This window comes from Rhineura floridana, chromosome 6 (assembly GCF_030035675.1).
Source record: "Rhineura floridana isolate rRhiFlo1 chromosome 6, rRhiFlo1.hap2, whole genome shotgun sequence".
NCBI lineage: Eukaryota > Metazoa > Chordata > Lepidosauria > Squamata > Rhineuridae > Rhineura > Rhineura floridana.
In genome coordinates this window covers 101,219,979-101,243,837 of record NC_084485.1, presented here as the reverse complement: position 1 = coordinate 101,243,837, position 23,859 = coordinate 101,219,979, and the positions used below count along the sequence as shown (strand labels likewise).

The 23,859-nt window shown below is 41.2% G+C and overlaps 1 protein-coding gene across 1 annotated transcript in view; it reads right to left on the bottom strand.

Moving 5' to 3' along the window:
- The window catches only part of ROR1 (receptor tyrosine kinase like orphan receptor 1), a 333,715-nt gene extending 318,747 nt beyond the window's left edge, over positions 1 to 14,968 (bottom strand). The window contains exon 1 of the mRNA XM_061633310.1: positions 14,586 to 14,968. Within this exon, the coding sequence (XP_061489294.1) occupies positions 14,586 to 14,688 (103 nt within the window). The 5' untranslated portion in view covers positions 14,689 to 14,968. The remainder of the gene's footprint in view (positions 1 to 14,585) is intronic.
- Between the last annotated feature and the right edge of the window lie 8,891 nt (positions 14,969 to 23,859).

The window sequence follows — 23,859 nt, the reverse complement described above, 5'->3', positions numbered from 1 at the left end:
ACCCCATGTCTGAATGCGGCCCTAATTTCCTCCTCATTTTACTTCCTTGTTTTCCCTGTATTTTATTGTTTAGAATTTATATAACATCTTCAATATACATAGTTTCACAAATAAACATAAATAAGAATGGAGGTGCTTGCCCCAAATGAGCTTACAATCTATAGATAGCAACTCTCTGGTTCTTTGTTCTGTATTTAGTAGCATCCTGTTCCCTTTTGCTGGTCATGCAACACCTTTTATCTACTTTCAGAGTATCTTAGCTTCCCGATGACTCCACAGTCACCCAGGAAGAGGCAAGATAGACTGGAAATTATTCCAGAATCAGAAAACATTCTTCAGTGGTATAAACATTTGACAGATAATCATGTAGGACCCCAACTCTCCTTTTGTTTTTTCTCAGATTAACGCAACTTCATGAGCGGGCATTTAAAGCAGAGAGGTGGCGGGAAAAGGAATGGGGTGTTTATTTTCCTATAGGCCATTCCCCACCCCCCAATTACCCCCAGCTGTTTTTTTTCTTGTGGAATTCTGATCTCTACTGTGACTGCAACTAAATTGTGGAACTCTGTTCCATGAGGTTCAGCCTTAAAAATGTCTCACCATATAACGAAAACATTTCTGCTTAGGCAGATTTTTCCCAATAATTTTTTATCCAATGCCTTTGTTTTATCTCTTGCAACTGACTTTGTTTCTATTATATTGTTTTTGTTATATTATACTTGTGGAATATTATTGTATTTTGATGTTGGTTTAAATTATTGACAGTGGAAGCTGGTCCATTAGGCCAAATGGGACATTAGCCTACCAACCTCAGTCTGTGCTCAGCTAGCGCCCACCTGCCTACCTGCCTGCCTTCTTACTTACAACCAGTCTAGGGTGTGGCATTCCTTAGTAGCTTCCTCCTCCTCAGTCTCAGTGTTGCCCCCTGTAGAACTCAGCAGGGAGGAAGATGGGGACAAATCTAGAATCAGTTGGTTCTGCCTATCATTGGCTCCGGCTCCACCTACTATTGGCCTCCCTACCTTCAGACCTACCAGTCCCAATGGGCACCAGCCGCCACCAATTGTTGATAGCTGCCCTGATGGGCAAGTAAATACTAGAAGAGCAGAATATGAATCTCCAAATGAATGCATGCATACATGAAGAAAATGTATATTTATCCTCTTAAACACTAAGCACCTGGGGAAAAATCCTGAGCAAAAAAAAAAAAGCAGAGAAAGGGTTAAATACCCCTTTCATCCCTCATTTTTTTAATCCACAAAGTTGCATGACTTGATAACATGACCATAATTCTGAGATATTTACTGAAGTATGGGGAGGTTCTGTGATGGAAGATTATGGGTGGGGCACAGTTAAGTCATTCAATGAGCCACATATAACTGAAGATATACTATAGGATGCTGTTAGTGTTATTACTTATACATATGACTCGCTTCACACCAGCCTTACAGAACAAAAAATTAGACAAAAAAATCAAACACCATTAAAAACCATAGTATACATTAAAAGTGATCATCCAACAATAATGCTAAAGAAAACATCTTTCCCACTCACCAAATCATAATCAACACAAAACCAACAGAATGCTCTCTAAAACAGCAGTAGAACTAAAATCATTTCAGCACCAGATGCCTGGAAGAACAAGACGGTCTCTGCCTGGAGCTGAAAAGATCTCAGTGTTGGCACTAGGCAAATTTCCTTAAGGAAGGCATTCCACACAAACTGGCGTTGAAAAGGCTGTTTTCTCATAGCCACCCTCTGGGCTTCTCCCAGAGGGGGCAAAAGGAAAAGGGCCTCAGGTGACAATCTCAGGGTAGACAGGTAGACTTGTATGGGGAAAGGTGGTCACAGTGTATGAGGTCCCAAGCCATGAAGGTGTTATAGGTCAAAACTAGCACCTGGTTTGAAAGGGTGTTTGAAAAGGTGTGGAAATTCCTAGCTTGTCTGAAACATTCCTCATAAACTTAATGGTTCCCCCTCTCTCTCTGTTTCCAAGCAAGTCCTCCTTCAATTATTTTACAAAACAGCAATATTTAAAATGTCCTGATGATATGCAATATGCTTTAACAAGTTTTTAAATGATAAAAATACACTATTTACTAGTTTTCTTAAGCAACGAGAACATATGGCTTTGCTGCTAGGAAATGGGCTTTTATTTACCAATTTCACACAATTATTTGTTTTTATTTTGCATTAGGCAGCTGTATAGATATTCCTGGAATGCAAAATCATCTGTGCAACAAGCACCTGCTTTTAGTTAAGGGGTTTTGAATCATTTTCAACTGTGAGATTTTCAGAGTCTCAAATGGCTATTGCATTTCACTGCCTGTCTCTAAAGAACAGTATCCAGTGTCACACCTCAGGGAAGGCATTTTTGTCCAGGCTTATGTATTCACAAGTGATCTTCAAATATCTAACTCTTGCTTGGGAAAGTTTAACTTAAGTTACCCAAACTTTTTTTGTGAGTACATAAATCAGCACATACCTCCCAAAAGACATTTATTAAAGTAATATGTGAAGATAAGACTTTCTTAGGAACTGTTTCTATCCGGGCAGAAAGGCAGGGTAAAAATGAAATCAACAAGTAAATATAAATGATTAATCCTGGTTCATACAGGATCAGGGTTTCATCAAAAATATGTTGGTGTCTGAGGTGGAAAATACAAATACAATCTTCCTCAGCCTCCTGGAGCTTACAGATAAGAGCTGTATGATAGATTGTACCCGTGATTGTCTCCCACTTCATTAACAGTACCCAACATTTGTCATCTAAAGTAGCTTCCTCACAATGCCTTACGTTCAGACCATCTACGAGTATTTTCCCATTTGGTGGTTGGCAACTATTAATGTAGATTTTGTTGAGGACTGTACTACCTAAGAGCCTCTCAAGGGGAGGGGCTGTAGAACCTATGTCTCAAACTTTAGGGTGGAGAGTCTCCATACTTCTTTATCCACTCCAGTATAATGAGCTTCCTTGCATATTTCTTCCCTTGCTATAACATTCAGAGCAGGTTACAGCATTATTTATTCTTTGTATATGTGGATAATATTTCTTTGTGAGACAAGGCAAATAAGCCTCCAAAAATAAAATAGGTTCAGAAACCTCCTGCAGTACAAGAGGACTTTGTGCAGCACAACCACAAGCCCCTCAATGTGTACCAAATATGATCTTTAAGACCATGGCAAGCAGAGGTAAAACTAGGAGTTTAGATCCTTAAGCACCAACATGGCTGGTCTGATCAGATCTCTGTTTAAACTGAGCATAGATTAAAAGTCATGTTTTTCTAAGACACCGATTCAGAGGATCTACTGTAAAAGGTCAAGCTGGTAAAGTGGCACTTCAAGTCATCTGGTTTCTCCAGTGATTGTCTTGTTATTGCAAGCAATACAGATCAGAAATTGAACCCCTAACACCAATATAAACGTCAGTGTTACCAGCAGGAATCAAGGTAGTAAAAACAAGATAAATGGTAGAAAAGCCTTTGCTGCACCAAATCCTCTGGCCATTGAAGCTCAAAGATCTAGAATAAAGGGGACGCTGGTATTCCCGCTGCTGTAGCAAATCCCCATCTTCACTCTGGATCGCCTTCCTTCCTCATTGGGAAATCCTTAGGCCATTTGTTCTTCAGTTTCTTCCACAAAGCTTGGGCATCAACCAACAGAAGCTGTTAAGAGATTTGGGTTGCCTCTGAATGTTGATGAAAGTTAAAGAAGAAAGCACAAAAGCAGGACTACAGCTGAACGTCAAAAAGACTACAGTAATGACAACAGAAGATTTCTGTAACTTTAAAGTTAACAATGAGGACATTGAACTTGTCAAGGATTATCAATTCCTCGGCACAGTCATTAACCAAAATGGAGACCATAGTCAAGAAATCAGAAGAAGGCTAGGACTAGGGAGGGCAGCTATGAGAGAACTAGAAAAGGTCCTCAAATGCAAAGATGTATCACTGAACACTAAAGTCAGGATTATTCAGATCATGATATTCCCGATCTCTAAGTATGGATGTGAAAGTTGGACAGTGAAAAAAGCGGATAAGAGAAAAATCAACTCATTTGTAATGTGGTGTTGGAGGAGAGCTTTGGGCATACCATGGACTGTGAAAAAGACCAATAATTGGGTGTTAGAACAAATTAAATCATAACTGTCACTAGAAGTTAAGATGATGAAACTGAGGTTATCATACTTTGGACATATAATGAGAAGACATGATTCACTAGAAAAGACAATAACGCTGGGAAAAACAGAAGGGAGTAGGAGAAGACCAAACAAGAGATGGATTGATTCCATCAAGGAAGCCACAGACCTGAATTTATAAGATCTGAACAGGGTGGTTCACGACAGATGCTCTTGGAGGTCACTGATTCATAGGGTCGCCATAAGTCGTAATCGACTTGAAGGCACATAACAACAACAACAACAACGTCTACTGCAGTAATACCTCAGTTAACCAATCCTCCAGAGAGGAAGCTCCTTTTAAGGAAGGCTTTTTTTAAGATGAACCTGACACAGCTTCCAAGCCTATGCCTTTGGTGTAAGGTGAAACTGATCAGGCTGTATCATTGCTAGGGTGAAACTGATAAGCCTGTGTGTTTACTTTGCAGTAAAGAGATCTCTTGCTTTCTCCCAGAACTGGGGAGGGAAGGATCCAATATAATTCAGAGGAGGAGAAAGAGGGGAGGGGAAAGGAGGGGAAGGGCCTTTAAAGCCCCTGTTGAAGCTGCCCCTACTGTCTAAGAGTGGGTATAGGAACTTATCCCTATTCTTTTCATGTTATTCCTACCTCTGTTACCAAAGTTTCTGTTAAAGAAGTAATGTCCAGGAATGCATCTACTTTGGTAACTGAGGTATTTCTGTAGTTTTCTTTTGTTAGTATCCATTTTCTATAAAGAATTAATAAATGTTTCTTCTTTTACCAGCAATTAAGTGAAAGCAAGGTTTGCAAAAAGGAATATTTTAACAAACATTAGGAATGGCAACTAGCATTCATCACTGGTGTTTTAAGTGGCCTTCTGTTCTCACCCTCAACAGAAATGTACAAATGTGATATGAATTACTACAACTATTAAAATACCATCTAGTTTTATAGGCTTTACCCTTCAGCCTAGGGTAGAACTTAGGGGTTAAGAACAGAGAGTTTGACAGATGGATTTTGAGGTCAACGGAAACAGTTCAAATCCACCTGTTTGGAATTTTGAAATACTGACAGGTATGCATCTGCATCTTGGGAACAGATGGAACTCTAAAACCACAAACAGAAAATGGGCCAGCTTCAATACCTGGAACCAAGAAATGACCTCACAAAAACAGTACATGAAGGCTACTTCCTTTCCGTATATGTAATAGCAAATAGTCATAGATGCATCACTATGTGCAACAATCATATAATTGTCTATATATGGTGGAGAACTGTGTCCAATTGAGCATTCAGATGATCCTAACTTGGATTACTAAGCCATGATATGAGTTGGTTGCCTGTGCATGGAACTTCTTTTCTCATCCCTTTACAGCACAAGCAACCCAGAAATCTTCCATTAACCATAATTTATTGTTTCATCCAAACCAGGAAACTATGGTTACCAAATTCACAGGAAGTCAGGATATTAAACCAAATTCAAACCATGGTTTAATATCCTGGCTTCTTCCAGAACTGGAAACCATAGTTTCACACTTTAATTACTGCCTTCCTGGTTTATTTATGGCTTGCACAAATGGCCTGTGCATGCAGGGAGCAGGCTTGTTCATATCTTGACTTAATGGTGTCCAACTGCTAAACTGGACAGCCATGGAAGCCACAAAAGCAACATGAACTATGTGGAGAGTGATGCGGGAGTAATTTCAGGTGCAGCAACTTCACACTGCTAAGGTATCACAAATTTATTGTGTCATGAACTGTCATTGGAGAAACGTATTAGATAGATAGATGCATCCTTTAAAGGTTAATTTTAAAACTACTGCTGCAAATGAGATTGTTTTAATACAAGTTTCCATGTATATTTTGCTAAACTGCTACTGGACCAGGCCCACCTAATGCTCAAATTATTTTTCCTTTAGGCAGGGAGAATTTAATTTTAGTTTTATGTTTTCATTGTTCTGCACCTGGTCGACTTCACACACTAAAGAAGTAATCATCACTTACTAATTGAGAAGTAAAATATCTTATTATATTTTATGTTATATTTTCAGTGTTGTAAATCTAGATTTATTTAAAAAGCTGGATTTTAAGAACTATAATGAAATGTTTAAAAAATTTTTTAAAAAAGAACACAAGAAGAGCTTGCTGGATGAAACCAATGGCCCACTAGTCCAGTATCCTGTTCTCACAGTAGCCAAAGAGATTCCCATAGGAAGCCCACAAGCAGGACCTGAGTGCAAGAGCACTCTCCCCTCCTATGGTTTCCAGCAACTAATATTTGGAACCATGCTGCCTCCGACTATGGAGGCAGAGCATAGACATCATAATTAGTAGCCATTGATAGCCTTATCCTCCATGGATTTGTCTAATCCTCTTTTAAAGCCATCCAGGTTGGTGGCCATCAATGCCTCTTGTGGGAGCAAATTCCATAGTTTAACTATACGCCTTGTGAAGAAGGGCATCATTTTGTCTGTCCTGAATCTTCCAGTATTTGACTTCATTGGATGTCCACAATTCTAGTGTTATGAGGGAGGGAGGAAAACCTTTCTCTATCCAAATTCTCCAAGGCATGCATACTTTATACACTTGTATCATGTCACTTTGTACTTGCCTTTTCTCTAAACTGATCTTTTAATACTGTATTTTTAAACAATTCCCAATCAAGTGGGTTAACTTTATGATACTTCCTGTTGAAATTTCTTCCTAGTCAGAAATGTCAAATGCATAACGTAAGGGAAAGCATTCCATTTGGCAGCATCAGAGACATATAATTATTGACAATATTATCTCTAGGTCCTGATTTGGTCAACTTTGAAAAGAGTAACAATGCAGTCTAACTCTGAAAGATGTTTTACAGAAGAAATATGTAGGAATGCTTGGAATTGTGGGGAAACTATCCAAGTTTTCCTCTTAAGAGACAGCTTTGTTAGAGTATTTTGCAAGAAGAGTGATAGTGATATGAAATGTAAAAACCCAGCAGAACATTATCTAAATAATGGATTTAAATGTTTAACCTTTAGAAAGAAAAATTATAAACTTAAACTTCCACAGAAGATATTCCTAAGAAAAAGATAACACCCACTTATTAGCTTTTACATTTTGCTGTTTCATGGTATTTTTTCAGAATAAAGTAATATTTTACTCTTCTTCCACTCTAAAAAATGTATATGTAATCACATTAGATCAGTATTGCAAGTGGCCTTCCATATAAGCAAATTCTTTCTTACTCCCAAAAGTAAAAATCTGTAGCAAGGAAAGCTGGTTGGCCTCAGACTGTTCAGTTGACCCAGAGAACAGGTTGCAACCAGCTAGTCCCTTCACTATCCTAAAGAGGTCCTGGATCCATCTTTATCACTGGATAGCCCAAGTGGCCACAGAGACTAGAAATGTCTATTTCCAGCTAGGGCTAGCTTGCTAGCTATGACCATTCCTGAACTAGAATAGTTTTGCTCCAGTTGTCTATGCCCTGATAATCTCAAATCTGGATTACTGTAACACACTTTACGTGGGGCTGCCCTTGAAGACAGTTCAGAACAGGGCTGGTGCCAGAGGGTGGCCAGGTTGGGCCATGGCCGAGGGCCCCTGAAGGGCCCTCCTTAGGTTGGGTGGGTAGCAGTCCCTTCTGCAATCCGTGGTAGTGTCGCCTCCCGACCCTGCTGTGGATCACAAGAGGGAGCTCCCAGGCACCCCCCTTACTGCTGCACAGGCCCACAACGCTTGCCTGCATGCCCCACCTACCTCTGCCTTGACATAAATGCTGGTTGCACTGCAGGTGCAAGCCTGCCATCAACCAAGATGGCAGCTGAGGTTTCCCTAAGGGTTTGATGCCCCTGCCGCCATTTTGGTTGATGGCAAGAATGTGCGTGCATAGCACGCATGCATGCCATCAACCAAGATGGTGGTGGAGGCATCAGCCCCTTAAGGAAGCCTCGGCCATCATCTTGATTAATGGCAGGCATGCACGCACAGCGTGGACAGCATTTACCAAGGGAAAGGTAGGTAGGTGGGGCATGCATGCGTGTGTGTGGGTGCCAGGGCCCGGGGCAGGCTGGAGCCCAAGGGCCCCAGCATGCCTGACACTGGCCCTGGTTCAGAGGCTGGGCAGTTACCCAGGGAACCAAGCTGAGCTCAGTGGCTGCATTTTTTAATGTACTGGCAGCAGTGACCTAGGGTAGCAAAAAGCAATTGTCTGTAACCTTTTTTCCCCAAGGTTCTACAGGTTGCTTAGATACTAACTACAAAAAAGATCTTCCTTCAATTAGTTTTAAAGTATATTTCTTTTTCAATTTCCACTTTGATGTCATATGCACTAGGTAAAAATTAGTGGAGTGAGTGAGTGAACACCACCCAAGATTTCCAGGCAATGTGCCACTGGACAGCCATTTTCTGTGGCAGTTATTACAGGGAAAAGTGTAGGAGTGGTGTGAATAGTGGAGAAGACCAGCAGCAGCCACAACCAGAAGCCCTGTGAGACTGAGCCCCAGGAAGAAAAAAGAAGCTCTGCCAGAAGGGGTTTGGAATTTGGAGGAGGTACTCAGGAGAAGCACAACCGCCCAGAGAGCTTCGGCTATGGGGCGGTATATAAATGTAATAAATAAATAAATAAAATAAACCTGATCCCTCTTCCCTTATTCCCATGTAAGAAAAAATAAAGCACATCTGTCATTCTGTTTGATTCCAGGGGAAGGAGGAATTCTCACGTGTGGTTCATGTATGCATTAATTCTCACATGTGGCCCCTAGCTTTGTACACACAGTTTATCTGAAAGAGCTCCTCCAGCCTCATCAAGGATGCCGCACAACAAAATCAGCCTCAAAAGGCCTCCTCTCTATCCCACCAGTTAAAACAGCTAGATTGGTGAGGACTAGGGAGAGGGCTTTTTCTATTGTGGCTCCCACTCTGTGGAATTCCCTCCCAAACGATCTCTGTCACGCCCCCGCTATGATGAGCTTCCACTGGGCCTTGAAGACCTGACTCTTCAGACAGGCTTTTGGGGTGGGTTAGGTTTTTTATATTGTTGAGATTTTAATGTTTTAATGTATTTGTATGTTTTTATTCTGTACGTCGCCCAGAGTGGCTGGACAACCAGCGAGATGGGCGACTAATAAATCTAATAAATAAATAAAATAAATAAATGCATAGGTCCCTATAGGGGACAGCAGCAGGGCTCTCAACTTCATATCTGCACCAAACCCCATAAAGCGTCTGGGTGGCCCTGCAAAACTGACCACAGGAGGATGCATTCCTCACCCAGGCACCATTTATCCTAGGGCCAGTCCAGTACATTACAAACTGTCTTGCCCAGTATGTCCCAGCCCAGACACTGATCCTTGGAGAGGACCCTTCTCTTGGGCATTGTCTGGAGATGGGCTCAAATCAGGGCCTTCATGGTGGTCATACCTCTTTATGGAAATCCCCATCTGCGGAAATATATCAGATATCTCAGTTTTTCAGTTTCTTAAGACACACCTCTTCATTCAGAGCTTCATATCCTGTGATGCTGTTTTAAGGGGGCCATTGGGACCACTGATTTTCTGAACAGTCTACCACTATAATGGGCTCAAGTTACAGGAAGCCAGATTTTGGCTGAACATCAGGAAAAACTTCCTAACTGTTACAGCAGTACAACAATGGAACCAAATTACCTAGGGAGGTGGTGGGCTCTCCAACACTGGAGGCATTCAAAACGCACCTGACAGCCACCTGTCAGGTATGCTTTAAGTTGGATTCCTGCATCGAGCAGAGGATTAGACTCGATGGCCTTATATGACTCTATGATTTTGCTGCTGCTGCACTAATGTGCTCATTTTGGATATTTTAAGAGTATTCTTCTTTTATTAGTTGACTGTGGATTTCTATTTTATATTATCTTTTGTAAACTACCTTGTAATTTGTTTCTAATCAAAAGTAGTATATAAATGAAATAAATAAGTTGTCCAAAATTACATTTCCACTCAACCAGCATCCTTGAAGGCAGCAAAGACCTAAAAATATAATGTGTGAATGCAACAGACACTGTTTACAAACACACACATCACGGATATACATCTGTCTGAACATCACATTTGACTGTGGCTTCCTGTCAAGTATACACTTGTGATCAAACTCAGATTTGCAGTTGTGTTCACATGTAACACACATGCATGGTCTTGGACAAGTTATTTTCTTGCAACCTTACCTACTTTATGGTGTTGTAATGAAGATAAAATGGAATATCCCTATATGTATGTCCCAGACTACCTCAGAGGAAGGTGACATACAAGTGTGATAAATACATTCTCAATGCTTTCCATGTAGCTTCAATTCAGTTTTAGGTCAGTAGGCAGCCCAGTCCTAAGTGTATATACTCCCAAACTCAAAAGTACTTACAAACCTGGTTAAGATTGCACCCTGACCGCCTGAATCCAACCTGAATTTAACAGTGATTTGGCGCTTTATTTGCAATTCTCATGATTTTAAACATTTCTTGGAGTTAGTGCAGTAGCAGATTCGGCACTTATAAACCTTGCATTTAAAAAGACAAACAAAAACATGGACATGGGGGTTATAGTTTAACTACAGGACCAATATTGACTCCAGCCACTGAGTCATTCCTAACCAAATGGAGACATAGGCCCTGTTCAAACAATAAAATCTCAGCTTGGTAAGCACCCCACACAGCTGCTTTGCTTTCTCTTCACACAAGAAGGTAAACAAGTCACGAAGTCACAGTTAACCATACATCTGAACCAGGAAACTATGGTTAGCAGCTTCCAGACAAGCCAGAATATGAAGCTGAGATTTAAAGTTGGCTTCCATATGCTACCTTATTTGGAAGGCATTAACCATACTTCCCAGTTTGGAGGTAATGGAAAGCTATGGTTAACCATCGCTTCTTGGCTTGATTCCCCACTTACATGAAGGAAAGATAAAAGAAGCTGTGTGAAGCTCATAAGATGAGACTGACCATCCAAATGTCACCATAGGTAAAGAACTTAGTAACCCTTTGCCTCTAGTGTGAACATGAGCAGAAGCTTCAGTAGTGAGCTTTCATACCAGCTCCTAACTACAATCTGCATGACTTGATTTGTACTTGGCTATGAGCTGCTATACTTACAAAACCTCCCATTACTACCGAGACTTAGAAAGAATGATTTTAAAAGCTTAGCTTAAGCAAAGGTTGCTGAAGTGGAGGTAGGGTATGGGTGTGAGTAGATGAGAAGTCTTCCTCCCCCCCCCCCGATTTTCCCCACCCTCAATGGTCTTACCCTCTCCTATAATTTATTAGAGCTTTTTGACTTTCAGTCTTCTTAGATTTGGATTACAAAAATAAAAATGATGAAATAACTTTAGTCCTTATGGTTACAGTTGCAATGATAGTTACAAAACTTGTAACGCCTTTCAAGTTTGTTGCAAAGTATATGTGTTTCCTCCAAAGATTTGAAAGCAGCTAATCTGCCCTGAAATCTAAATATCCAAACAAAAACGGCGTCCCAAATTCATGTTGTTTTCACATTATTATAATAAAAAACAATATTTGAGTATTTGATTTCTTTTATATTGAAACATTTGAACTTGGTAATATGGCTCAAGCAACAGATAGTCAAACATTTATTTCTCCCCCTTAACAAATAAATAGGACTTATCCTGCACTAAGATTCTACTGAGATCCATTTTTCATTTCATTGCAAATGCATTTTCTTGGAAGCATGATTAGGCTGCTCTTGATGCTGATTCACATGAATGTTCATCACGTGAAGATTGCTACATCCAAACCCTCTTCAGCATTCCATATAAGTAAACATGCAAGGGAAGGCCATGGGGTGGGCCACCCTAGCTCCATCCTCTGTCACCCTGCACAAGTTAGAGGCCAAACTTTTAAAGAGGGGAACCTACTGTACTCAACTCCTTGCACGTTTCAGAATCCTTTCCCCCCATGGTTTATGGAAAGAAGCAAGCCTGAAAAAAGTTCCAGTGATCAAATTTTTATTAGAATGGGATGCTACAAATTTAATGCGGCAGATTAAAATTTTCACATGACCTCAAGTTATCTTATATACAATGCTTTCCAGTGAGGTATGTTCACACAGTCAGCCAACCATCATCAAGCATATAGTAATGAATTCATGTGTGAAACAAATATTATAACCCTAGTTACTAATATTTACTAGAACTAATATTCTAGTTTTAATAATTTGATAAGAATTTCTTTTACGAAATATATACATAAAATCACTCTCTTATGCTCACCATTGGTTCAGAAAAGCTAACATCTAGGACATTACTGAGATCCACATCAAATTAGCTTCAACAACATTCAGGTTTTTCTGAGCAGCTAGAGATGAAACTAATCCACATTAAGGCTACAATTCATGCTCACCTAGGAATAAGTTGCACAAAAGTAAGCAGCAGTCACTTCCGAGTAGACACGCACTATGTGATTGTGCTATGTAATCTTAGCACCTTTGCTGCGTTTGCACCTTTTAATGCAGCCTCCAATCAAAATATACTTTTTAAAAATTCCAGCCAACTATGTATAATTTACACACACACTAATGCAGCTATTACAATAAAAATCATTGCCTTTCTATAATTATTTTTTGCATCTGTAAATGCTTGCAGAAACAATCCTCAAAAACCACAATATTCCTTACCGGGGGAACCAACTATATATCCTTCTTGGTCTAAGAGCCTGTAATCCTAAATATGTCTACTCCAAAGTAAGTTTCACTGAATTCAGTGGGACCTACACCCAGGTAACTTGGTCTATGATTGTGGCCTCGGTCATCTGTCAGCTTTTCACACACACACTCATTCTTCAAGAACAGCCTAACTGAATCCAAAGGAGCAACCCATCATCTCTTTCATTATTTTCCAGCCCAAAAATAAAAAAGAGGGGGGACTCTGAAATGTTTCCCACAGAGATATTAATAAAGCCCGAGTTAGTCTTATTAGCTATTTAAAGGAAGCCATTGTGTTTTCTGTCTTTTTTTTTAGTGCCAATTCAGATAATGTTGAAGAATCCACAAATCAGTCTGACTAACCAAATAGTTGCCATTAGGTTCTGCAGATGATGTGCTGAACACACAATGTATGCATAGATCTTATTGAGCTCTGCTGCAAACTGTGAAAAGATGTAAGTGATAAACAAGAGGAGAGTTCGAGACTTTTGTTTATTCAGATTTAGGCATGGACCTTCAGTGTCATTCAACAAAATGCAAACTTGGGGGGGGGGGAGGCGACACTCCGATGGTTCCTGCAGCAGCTCTCACAGAAGAGCTAGCAAAACAAACAGAATAAAATGAGACGGGAAAAGCCAAGGGAATCCTCAACAGCAGCGACTCCGCAGGGGAGCGACCCCCTTCAAGTAAAGACTCCACTACCTAGGCATTGTCACTTCCAAGTCTCTCGGGTTTCGGATTTTGTTTTCAGTGCTTGTTGCTGGAAAATGTGAAGCAACATTAGGGTTACTCTGAGCATGTGCAGAGTATTTCCCCCAATCATTGTACAAACACAATTGCAGACATATCTGGAATCAGGAGGAGAGACTATCAAGTTAAAGGGCACAGCTGGCAGGCAAACTGGGACTCGGCAACTCTCGTTTGGGAAGTCAAGCGCCGGAGAACACCCACCCAATTCAGCTCCTGAGATAAAGAGAAGTTGAGGCAAACAACTGAGGACATTTGGAGTTAGCAGGAGGCGCAACGTCACCAACGGTAGATGCTTCTCTTGAAGGAGCATTGTAGAGAGCGTGATTTGTGCGCAGAGAACGACTTATAGATTCATTTTTACAATGAGAGATACCAGGACTCAAACCCTAAACGCCATGTTGCCCTGATCCCATATTAGGAGAAGGTAAGGACTGTGATTCCACAGTGATGAAAGACACGCTTTCTGCACATGCTCACAGGCACCCCTCTTCGCACTTTCCTGCCACTGACAGGCTCCTATGTTCCAACATGCCAGGCGAGGCGGAATCCTTCCTCTAATTAAACCCCAATATCAGATTCCGACCATCCTTCATTATGACTACGCGGCCCGTTTATTTGGGAGCTCATCCCATGAAGCTTCTTCCCATATAAGTATAGGCATAAGAGGAGACTTATGGGACTTCCTGCCAAATAAACGTGTACCGTACAGGGCTCTCGTTTCCCCCTGGAAGTGGGTCCCGCTGATTGCAGCGGGGCTGGCTTCGGCGCGCTTCGAGCGCGCCACAGCCTCCTCAGATGCCGACATTTCTCCGATAGTCGCAGCTTTGACAAACCACCACCAAACTCTTGGCAACTTCAAGGGAGAGAGGGAAGGAAGCCCGCCGTGGCAGCGCCATCGACGCAAAGACTGAGCAGCAAGAGGAGAGGCAAGCAAAGAAAGAAAAAGACATTTCCTCGGCCGGCGCATCCGCAACCGCAACCGCCCAGCAGCAGAGGAGGAGGAGGTGGCGCCGCCTTGGCGGGCGGGGGCCTGGCTTACCTTGGGCTGCGGGTTCTGCCAGGCTCCGCGTGTGCAGCCACAAGAGCAGCTGGAGCAGGAAAGGGCTCCTCTCCCAGCCGCCCGGCCGGAGCTGCCGCTGCATTCCTGAGCCGGCTCCTCGTCGGTCCTCGCTACTCCAACATCCAGGAATCCTGACCCGGGGCGCAGGGACGGGGCTTTGGCCGCCCGTCCTCCGTTCCTATTCTACCCTTTCCTTTCTTTCTTGAGGTGGCTGCCGCTCCGAGCGCGCGCTCTAGCTCCTCTCAGCTTCCTTCGCTTGTCAGTTTCCAAAAGCTTGGCTCCAGACCGCCCCATCCCAGGCCAACGCAGCCCCGCTGGCTGGAGGAGGCCGGCAAGCCAACTCTGCTTGGCTCACCAGCGTCCCCTGCTGGACCAGCGAGGAGGACAAAAAGCGCCACGTTCTTCATTATTCTATGTGAAAAGACCCAGCTGGACGCTGTAATGCTTGGCTCTCTCTACCTACCTAGCTACCATTTCAGTTACAACACACGCACAAGTTTTATTTAAAGTTGTTTTAAGACATACAATATTAAATGAAAAGAACAGCTAAGGAAGCCAGTTTGGCATATAAGCGATATATAAATCAATTACTGCAACAACAACAATTGTATAGAAATGGAAATAGGGAAGACTAAGGCAAACTAGGCAGAGTGAGGCAGCCACCTGAGGCACAGGCTAGTACGGATGAGGTGTTAAGAGAACAGAGTTGTGTGTGCCATAAAGCCTGCTGGGCACTCGTTAAACTTGCCTCCTGCTTTCTGGCTAAGTGAAGGATGTTGTTCCATCCCAGTGCTGAGATGAAATTCTGCTGCCAGTCTGGTTGGCTTCTGTATGAATAATAGGGTGAGGAGGAGTAACCATCTTGTCTTTTGCCTCAGGCAGTAAAATGGCGTTGGCTGAGAAAGAAACTAGCATAAGCTAACAGAAGACAAACGTATAGCGGCACTGACCTAAAGAGAAGTGTGTTTTTAAAGTCACATTTTAAAAATGGTGGTTTTGCGAGGCAAAGCAAGAGAAAGAGAGTGTGTGCCTGTTGAGTAGTATAAGTGTTCGGTTTTGTTGACAAGGCAAGTAGAGTGAAGTGTCATGTGTGTGGATAACATCATTATATAGTCTAGTCACTAGGTGGCACAGGATTTAATTTGGGTCTGGGTGGAGTCAGGAGTTTCCTGTAACCACTTTGTTCTTGTTGACGAGGGAAAATAAAGTTATCGTCTAGCTTTTTGACTGGTGTGTCCATGGCAGTCTTCCATGGCAGTAAGCTTCTTGGGAGTGTGTCAATACCCCTACCTAACATTTTATGCTGTAGTCCTTTCTACTACACACACAGCACAATGCTATAAATACCTACTAAGCATTAAACCCATTAAGTTATTAGATTTAATCCTATTCATATTTACCTGAGAGAACAACTCATTAAACTCAGTAAGACTTAACTTCTGATCAGCCGTATGTAATGCTGCACTATTACTGTGGCATTTCATGGGCTAGAGCCTCTTTCATCAGATGCAAGAAGGGCTGTAGCTCAGTAGCAGTAAATCTGCTTTGCATGCAGAAGGTCCCAGATCCAATCTGTGGCATCCCCAGTTAGGGTTGGGAATATCCCAGTCTGAAATCCAGGAAAACCACTGCTAGTGTAGACACTGAGCTGGATGGACCATGGTCTGGCTGGATACATTCCTATGTAAGTGGCTTGCAGGATGTGCTGGTCTATGCTACACTTTTCCCTTGGGATCTGGGGGAAGAGATCCCAGTCCAGAGGACATGGCTTTCAGGAAGGATTGTGGCCCTGCTCCTCTCATTTTAGGAAGTTGGCATGTCCTGGGGCCTCCTTAGTTTGTAATCTGATCCATGGGTTAGTCCCATTTACATTCTGCCTCAGCCTGAAACATGGATGAGAAAAAACTAGAATTACAAGCTATTTCCTATTGGAAGTCTATGGGGTGGGAAAGCTCATGCCTACGGGCCAAATTTGGCCCACAGGCCTTTCCCCAGGCCACACCCCTCACTGGCTCTGGTTCACACCCATCTTGAGTGTTTTGGCCTGCATGGTCTTGAACTCCAATAATGGATCTTACTTGCCTGGATGGGAGAGAGAGAGGGTGTGTAGAAACTAGTATACTGTACAAAAGTAAAATTCACATTAATTGCTCCATCCACTTTTGCCTCTGGCCCTATCCACCACTGGCATGTGGCCCCCTGAAGATTGCTCAAAATGGAATGGGCTGGAAAAAATTATCCACCCTGGTTTAGGCCATAGCAGTACTGCTGCAAATACACAACCTATGCTCCACCGGGGGGGGGGGGGAGAAGAGTTCTAACAGGGAACCTAGTGGGTGGCAATAGAGAAAACAATAGGAGAAAATTCAGTTCATTTCACTATGGCTCCATATCAAATAAATCCCAGATTTATTTTATTTATTTATTTTATTTCTATCCCTCCCTTCCTCCCAGCAGTAGCCCAGGGCGGCAATATTCTCAAGATGCTGTAGCTGAATGTTAGCTAGAGTACTGTCTGTTTATTGACACATCATTTTAAACAGATGCAAGATGATCACGTTTGCTCATCCATATCAGGATGCAAATTGAAGTGACTCTTAATAAAGGAACACATATTTGAAATTGCTGACCAAAAACATTTCTTGTAGTGGATGAGTCACTTACCTAAAATTTGAAGAAGAGGCAGGAGAAGTAGTGAGCCAAGTCTTCAACTTTAGGGAAACTTTCCACAGCAGCATCATAGGGAAGAGAAAGACTGAATTTATGGAGAATATAAATTTTCAAAATTATATTAGTCAAAATGCTAAGTCCTGCTACAATGGGAATTCCCTAAATCTAAAAATTTAGAAATATGAAATAGGCAGTGGGCAGAGAAATCCTATCCTCCTGATCCGCTGTCTGGAGGGGCTAGGAGAAGGTGGCATGTCTGCTACAGAGGCCCTTGGTATGCCTGTGAAAAGCTCCAAGCTATAGGGCTACTGATGGCAGTATGTCCACTGATGATGGCTAGCAAGAGGCCCTGAAACATGATATTCTGGGGCAGGCACAACTTTGGATCGGCTGGATCCAGAGCCTTTCCATTTCCCCAAGTGCCCCCAGGATCTACTACTACTACCCACTACTTACACCAGCCTCGAGTAATCCCCCATTGGTTTCACTGCAAAGGGTTTTAAAAAAAACAAAACCAGAACTAGATAGAACAGACATGTCCATCCCACCTCTGCCTAGCATAAACTGGCAAGACTTTGTAAATGGTGGATTATCTGCCACTTGACACTCCCCCCTCTTCCTTATAGAATTGCACTCTTGGCACTTCTTTATAATTTTTTTCTCTTTTAGCCATGAAAGATTAAACAAGAACTGTGAAAATAGATGCTATTAATTGGTTTAGCAAAGAGACCAGACTCAGTTGGAAAGTACTGCAAAAGTGCAATGTAATCCTGATCAATAGATTAAATGCATCAGATATATTCAGTTTGAGAGGCGGAACAAAATAATTTACAGTAATAAAACACAAAAACATTATTTTTAGCTCCCCATCTGCCAAACTACCCACAATTAGCAAATGCAATATACTTCCTGGCCTAGAGACTGTTCTTCAGAGCACATCAATGAAAGTTGAAACACATGCTTGGGGAATACATCTGCTCTTAATCTGCAGCATTCTGAAGTCAACACAAATATTTTTGCTATTTTCCCCTTAACTCTCAACAATCAGAAGGCCTGTGGTGTGCTACAGTGGAAGAACTGAAAATAGATGGAGGCTGCAATTCTTTGCACACTTAAATTGTGGTTTAAATTGTTTTTAAAAGATGTGTTTTTAAATTTGTATATTTGTTTTTATTGTTTTCAGTTATTGTAAACCACCCAGAGAGCTTCGGCTATGGGGCGGTATATAAATACAATAAATAAATAAATAAATAATACCTGGGACTAAGGCCCATTGAATTCAGTGTATCTTACAAGTAGACGTGTACAGGGTAGCAGTGTAAATTTGAAAAGTAGGAGAAAGAAACAAAGCAAAGCCCAAATTTAAAAGAAAATAAATTGAAGCATCAGACATCCATATAACTCTGTAATGATATAGAATAACTATGACTGGGACAAACACAGACCACGGTATAGTGATTAGATTTCCCATACGTAATTAACTGGAATCTACTGAGATCTGATGAAACCATCAGAGGAGCAACTCTTTGTAGAAGCCTTAGAATTATGCATTCCAACATTTTTTTCTGAAATGACAGAAGGCTTGTAGTGAATATCCTGAAGGAATTAATTCCAGCAGGAAAGTTATACATTATAGACTACTTTTTTAATGAAAAGATAATCTTGAAGCCTGGGAATAATTTATAAAGTGAATGTAAATATGTAAAAGCAAATGTTATGTAATGTGAGAAATTAGCTTCCAATATACAACATTGCCCACTTGTTGGTCACATAGGCTCTTGAGTACAACCACATTGCAGGAATATCTATATTTTTCCTTCCAAAATATGCTTCCTACCATATTTTCAAATTATATTAATAAATAATCACACTTACAGACTTTTTTCCAAACATTTGGTAGGAAGATTCCTTGTTCTTTGTCAAACACACTTTTGGAACTGGGAGGAAGTGGAGAAAACCATGGAGGCAATGTGGAGTAGAAAAATGGTGCAGCTGCAAAAAGTTTTAAAAGTTACCTCCCCACTGTCCTTGCTGCCTCTCTGCTCTAACTTCCCTCATAAAATGGCTTTTCATCTTTTAAAAAAGGTTTCAGGGCTCATATGCAACATATTTGTGTTTGTTTAACATGTAGTTAGTTCTTAGTCCTAATAAAATGTCAACTCATAAAAGTGACAGATATACAACAATTTTGATCAAAAGCTACTATATACTTCTTCAACAGTGGCAACATTTCAAATTTCTGTAGTATCAGGGACAAGACTATCTTTAAAGGACACTCTCTTGGATATATTCAAAATACCTTTACTTTCATTGAGTGCATGCCAAGGTTAGCCAACGTTTTGAAATAGAGAGCAGATTTCAAATTTTGAAAGAGTGCTGGGGGCACCAGTTACAAAATGGCTGCCATGGGGGCATGGCATAATAGACATGGTGAAACTTTTCCCATAATTATATATCCCTTGTGAGAAAAGGCTTGACCTGTTAAATTTCTGCCTGCCATACAGCTGTTAAGGGCACAAGAACTGTGTTTTCCCCCAATGCCAACCCTAAACAAAATCCTACGCTACCATCCTGTACACACTTACCTGGAAGTAAGGCTCATTCAACACAAAGAGACTTACTTCTGAGTGGACATGTATACCATTGTACTGTAAGTTAGCTATACAGTGAATTCTTAATGAGCCCATCTCTGGTCTTTAGCTCCTGCAAAGCAGAAAATATGCCTAAGCCTCTTTGCAAAGCTTTCTCTCTTGCCTTTTGAAAAAGAGGGGATTCTTTAACATTCACTAACATTTATTGTGTAGTAGTATTTGCAGGAAATAATTTCTAGGCACTGTCTGTTCTCAGGTGAACCCAGCACAAAATGTATCCTGGTTGCTAGGGTAAAAGGAAAGGCAAACTATGGAGATTACAAGGACTAGAAAAATAGAAAATCAGGAAAAGTGTACTAAAAGGTACAGCAAAACAGGAGCTCTTTAGAACCGCAGGGATTCCTATGGCCAAACAACTCACTTATCAATCACAGCTCTAACTTCACACAGGCTGGCTCATTTCACAGAAATCACTTAAAAGCGTACCTGTACATTTTGCTCCATAACATTCTTTCTAGGAGAGCTAGAGACTTGCTTTTTTCCTTCCTTCCTTCCTTTCTTCCTTCCTTCCTTCCTTTTTTTTTTTGAAAGCTCAGATTGTGGGCTTCGTGCTAGGGGCATCACTGAAGGTATATGCTATTCTGGATGGTCTTTAATGCAAAAGTAGAAAGAAGATGTATGACAAGAAGCAAAAAGAAGGCAAATAACACTCTGTTCATGAAGATTTGCCAAACTGGACAGTTTTATGTATATGTGTATCTACTTTTTATTTTATATCCACACACAACGTCTTTCTGGACTATTTCTATCTAACTGAAAAGAGTTGCTTTATGCAGCAGAGTTCACTGGAGATATAAAGGAATATGAAAGAGAGTGGTGTTTATCTTAAACAAAATATACTCATTTTTATTAAAGTACATACGGATAGGAAAGCCTAATCATCTCCACTAGCTGGATTCAAAAAGGTAGGGAGAGAAAGAATTGTGGGGGGAAAGGGGAGGAAGTTGACGTGATGATAGCCCTGAGAATATCAGTCTAACCAATCTGAGGCATGCTTAAACTTGAAAGTAACAAGGAGAAAATTCAGACAGGGACCCTTTCAACTGACTAACAATATCTATTGCCCTAATGGTCAGTAGATTCAGAGTACACAGTGAGACCATGCATTGATTGAAATGAATATTCCAACACCCCTTCTCATTGTCTCACACTCCAACTCAAGACTGCCATCCTTTCATGAAGATCCTGAAAACACTCTCTGAGCAGTGGTTTGGTAAGAACATCTGTCACCATTTCTTCTGTCAGGCAGTATATCAGCTCAATGAGCCCTTTCTGTTGCACATATCTCATGCAGTGGTACTTGGTATCAATGTGCTTTGTTTGCAGTGTCACCATTTCTGATTAGGATAGCAAAATACAGCTCTTGTTGTCTTAATGCATTCTAGTTGGCTTTGGTTAATTGATTCCAAAGTCTAAGAGTAGTCTGTGTAACCAGGTTGCTTCTTGACATGCTTGTGCTGCAGACATATATTCTGCTTCTGTTGCAGACATGTACTCTACTTCTGTAGAGGAGAGGGCTACAACTGACTGTTTCTTACTAGTCTAACTGATGACTCCTCCTCCATGATAGAACAGATTCCTACTAGTGGACTTTCAGTCTTCTCTGTCTTCAGCCCAGTTTGCATCCATATAGCCCACCAGTCTGGAATTACTGTTTGCAAGTAGCATCAGTTTCAGATCTGCAGTTCCCTTTAGATATTTTCCTATCCTCTTGACTGCAGTTCAATATTTTCTGCACAGTATCCCAGCTGCTGCTGCAGTGTCCTGTCCTGTTATATTTGATATGTACAGGAGCTTTCCAATTGCTGTCTTGTACTGACTGTTATCTTACAGTGGTTCCTCGGTGTCATTATCTTTAAAGAAGTCTACTTCCACTGATGTTTCTGCTACATTGGCTTCTGTCAGCCCAAGGTGCTCTATCAGGTCCATTATCTTCTGTTTCTGGTTAATGAAGAAACTTCAATTTTCTTCCCTTTCCATTTGGATTCCAAGATAATAAGAGATGTCTCCCAGCTCTTTCACTTCCATTTCTTTGTTAAGATTTCTCACAATTTCATCACTGTCTTTCTTGTCTTGATGTTGTTGTTGTTATGTGCCTTCAAGGCTATTACGACTTATGGCAACCCTATGAATCAGCGACCTCCAATAGCATCTGTCATGAACCACCCTGTTCAGATCTTGTAAGTTCAGGTCTGTGGCTTCCTTTATGGAAACAATCCATCTCTTGTTTGGCCTTCCTCTTTTTCTACTCCCTTCTGTTTTTCGTAGCATTATTGTCTTTTCTAGTGAATCATGTCTCCTCATTATTTGTCCAAAGTATAACCTCAGTTTCATCATTTTAGCTTCTAGTGCAGCCTTTCCCAACCAATGTGCCTCCAGATGTTGTTGGACCACAACTCCCATCAGCCTCAGCTAGCATTGCCAATGGTCAGGAAGATGGGAGTTGTAGTCCAACAACATCTGGAGGCACACTGGTTGGGAAAGGCTGTTCTATTGATAGTTCTGGTTTATTTTGTTTTAGCACCCAATTAATTGTCTTTTTTGCGGTCCATGGTATGTGCAAATGTGTTGCACATTTCTTGATGACATAAGACCAAATCATCTACATAGGTCAAGATGAATGTCCATCTATTATTCTTGAACCTTGAGTATAGGCAGGGGTCAGCCTTTCCTTGCATGAACACCTCCTTAACTAGTAGTTGGTCTAGTTTGTCATTCCAGGCCCTAGCAGCTTGCTTCAGGCCATAAATGCTTTTCTGAAGCTTGCACACCAGTCCTTCCTTCCCAGGTTTTATCTTCATATAGGAAGGCTATCTTTACATCCAGGTGTTGAACCTGCATCTTCCTTAAGGTGGCGATCCTGAGGAGTGTCCTTGTAGAAGTGTGTTTGACTACAGATGCAAAAGTTTCATAATAATCTTCACCATACTTTTGGAAGTATCCCTTAGCAACTAGCCTAGCTTTGTAGTGCTGGATATCCCGTTCTGTGGCCTCATTTAGTTGTAAAGATCCATTTATACCCAGTAGGCTTTCTCCCTTTTGGTAGCTCTGTAAGAGTCCATGCTTTGTTCTTGTGGAGACATTCTATTTCTTCTCCAGCAGCTTGCAGCCATTTGTCTGTCTCAGTATCTGGTATCCCTTCAATGCCTCGCCAATTGGATGGCTTTGATGTCTCCTCCACTCTGGTTAGAAGAGAAACTCTATTAGGTGGCATCCCTTTGTTGGGTCTACTTGAGCATCTCAACTCTTGGTCAGCTCTTGCATCCCCTTCTTGCTCAGGTTCACCTGAAGTTTCAAACGTCACAGCCTCTTCTTGCTGCAACTGCTGCACTGTTTATTCTCCTGTTGGGATGTCTAGTTTGATTTCTGACATTTTACTGGTATTTGGTTTTTGTCTCTCATCGAATAATGCAATATTACACACCTTGTTTGTTTCTGTGGTAGGATTAAGTACTTGTAATTAGTATTATTGGCCTTTGCAGCCCAATTCATAGCCAACAAAATATGCCTTCTTCACTTCTGCAGTCTAGTTTGCCCCTCTGTTGTTTGGGAATGTAAGCATACACCTTAGATTCAAACATTCTAATATGCCTTACACTTGGGTTTGATTCTACTCTACAGTTCAAATGGTGTTGCTTCTTTGCATTTAGTTGGTAACCTGTTTTGCAAGTAAGTGGCTGTCATGAATGCTTCCCCACAATATTTGTTTTGCAATCCAGCCTTGAGAAGCCTACTTCTTGTCATTTCTAACAGTGTTCTATTTTTCCTTTCTGACACTCCATTTTGTTCTGGGGTAAAAATAATTTTTTTTTCTTGTTTAATGCCTTGTTCCTTTAGGTATTCTTCAATATCTTTACTTATGTATTCACCACCATTGTTAGTGTCCATTTGCTACCGGGCCAAGTTCAAGGTTCTAGTTTTGGTGTACAAAG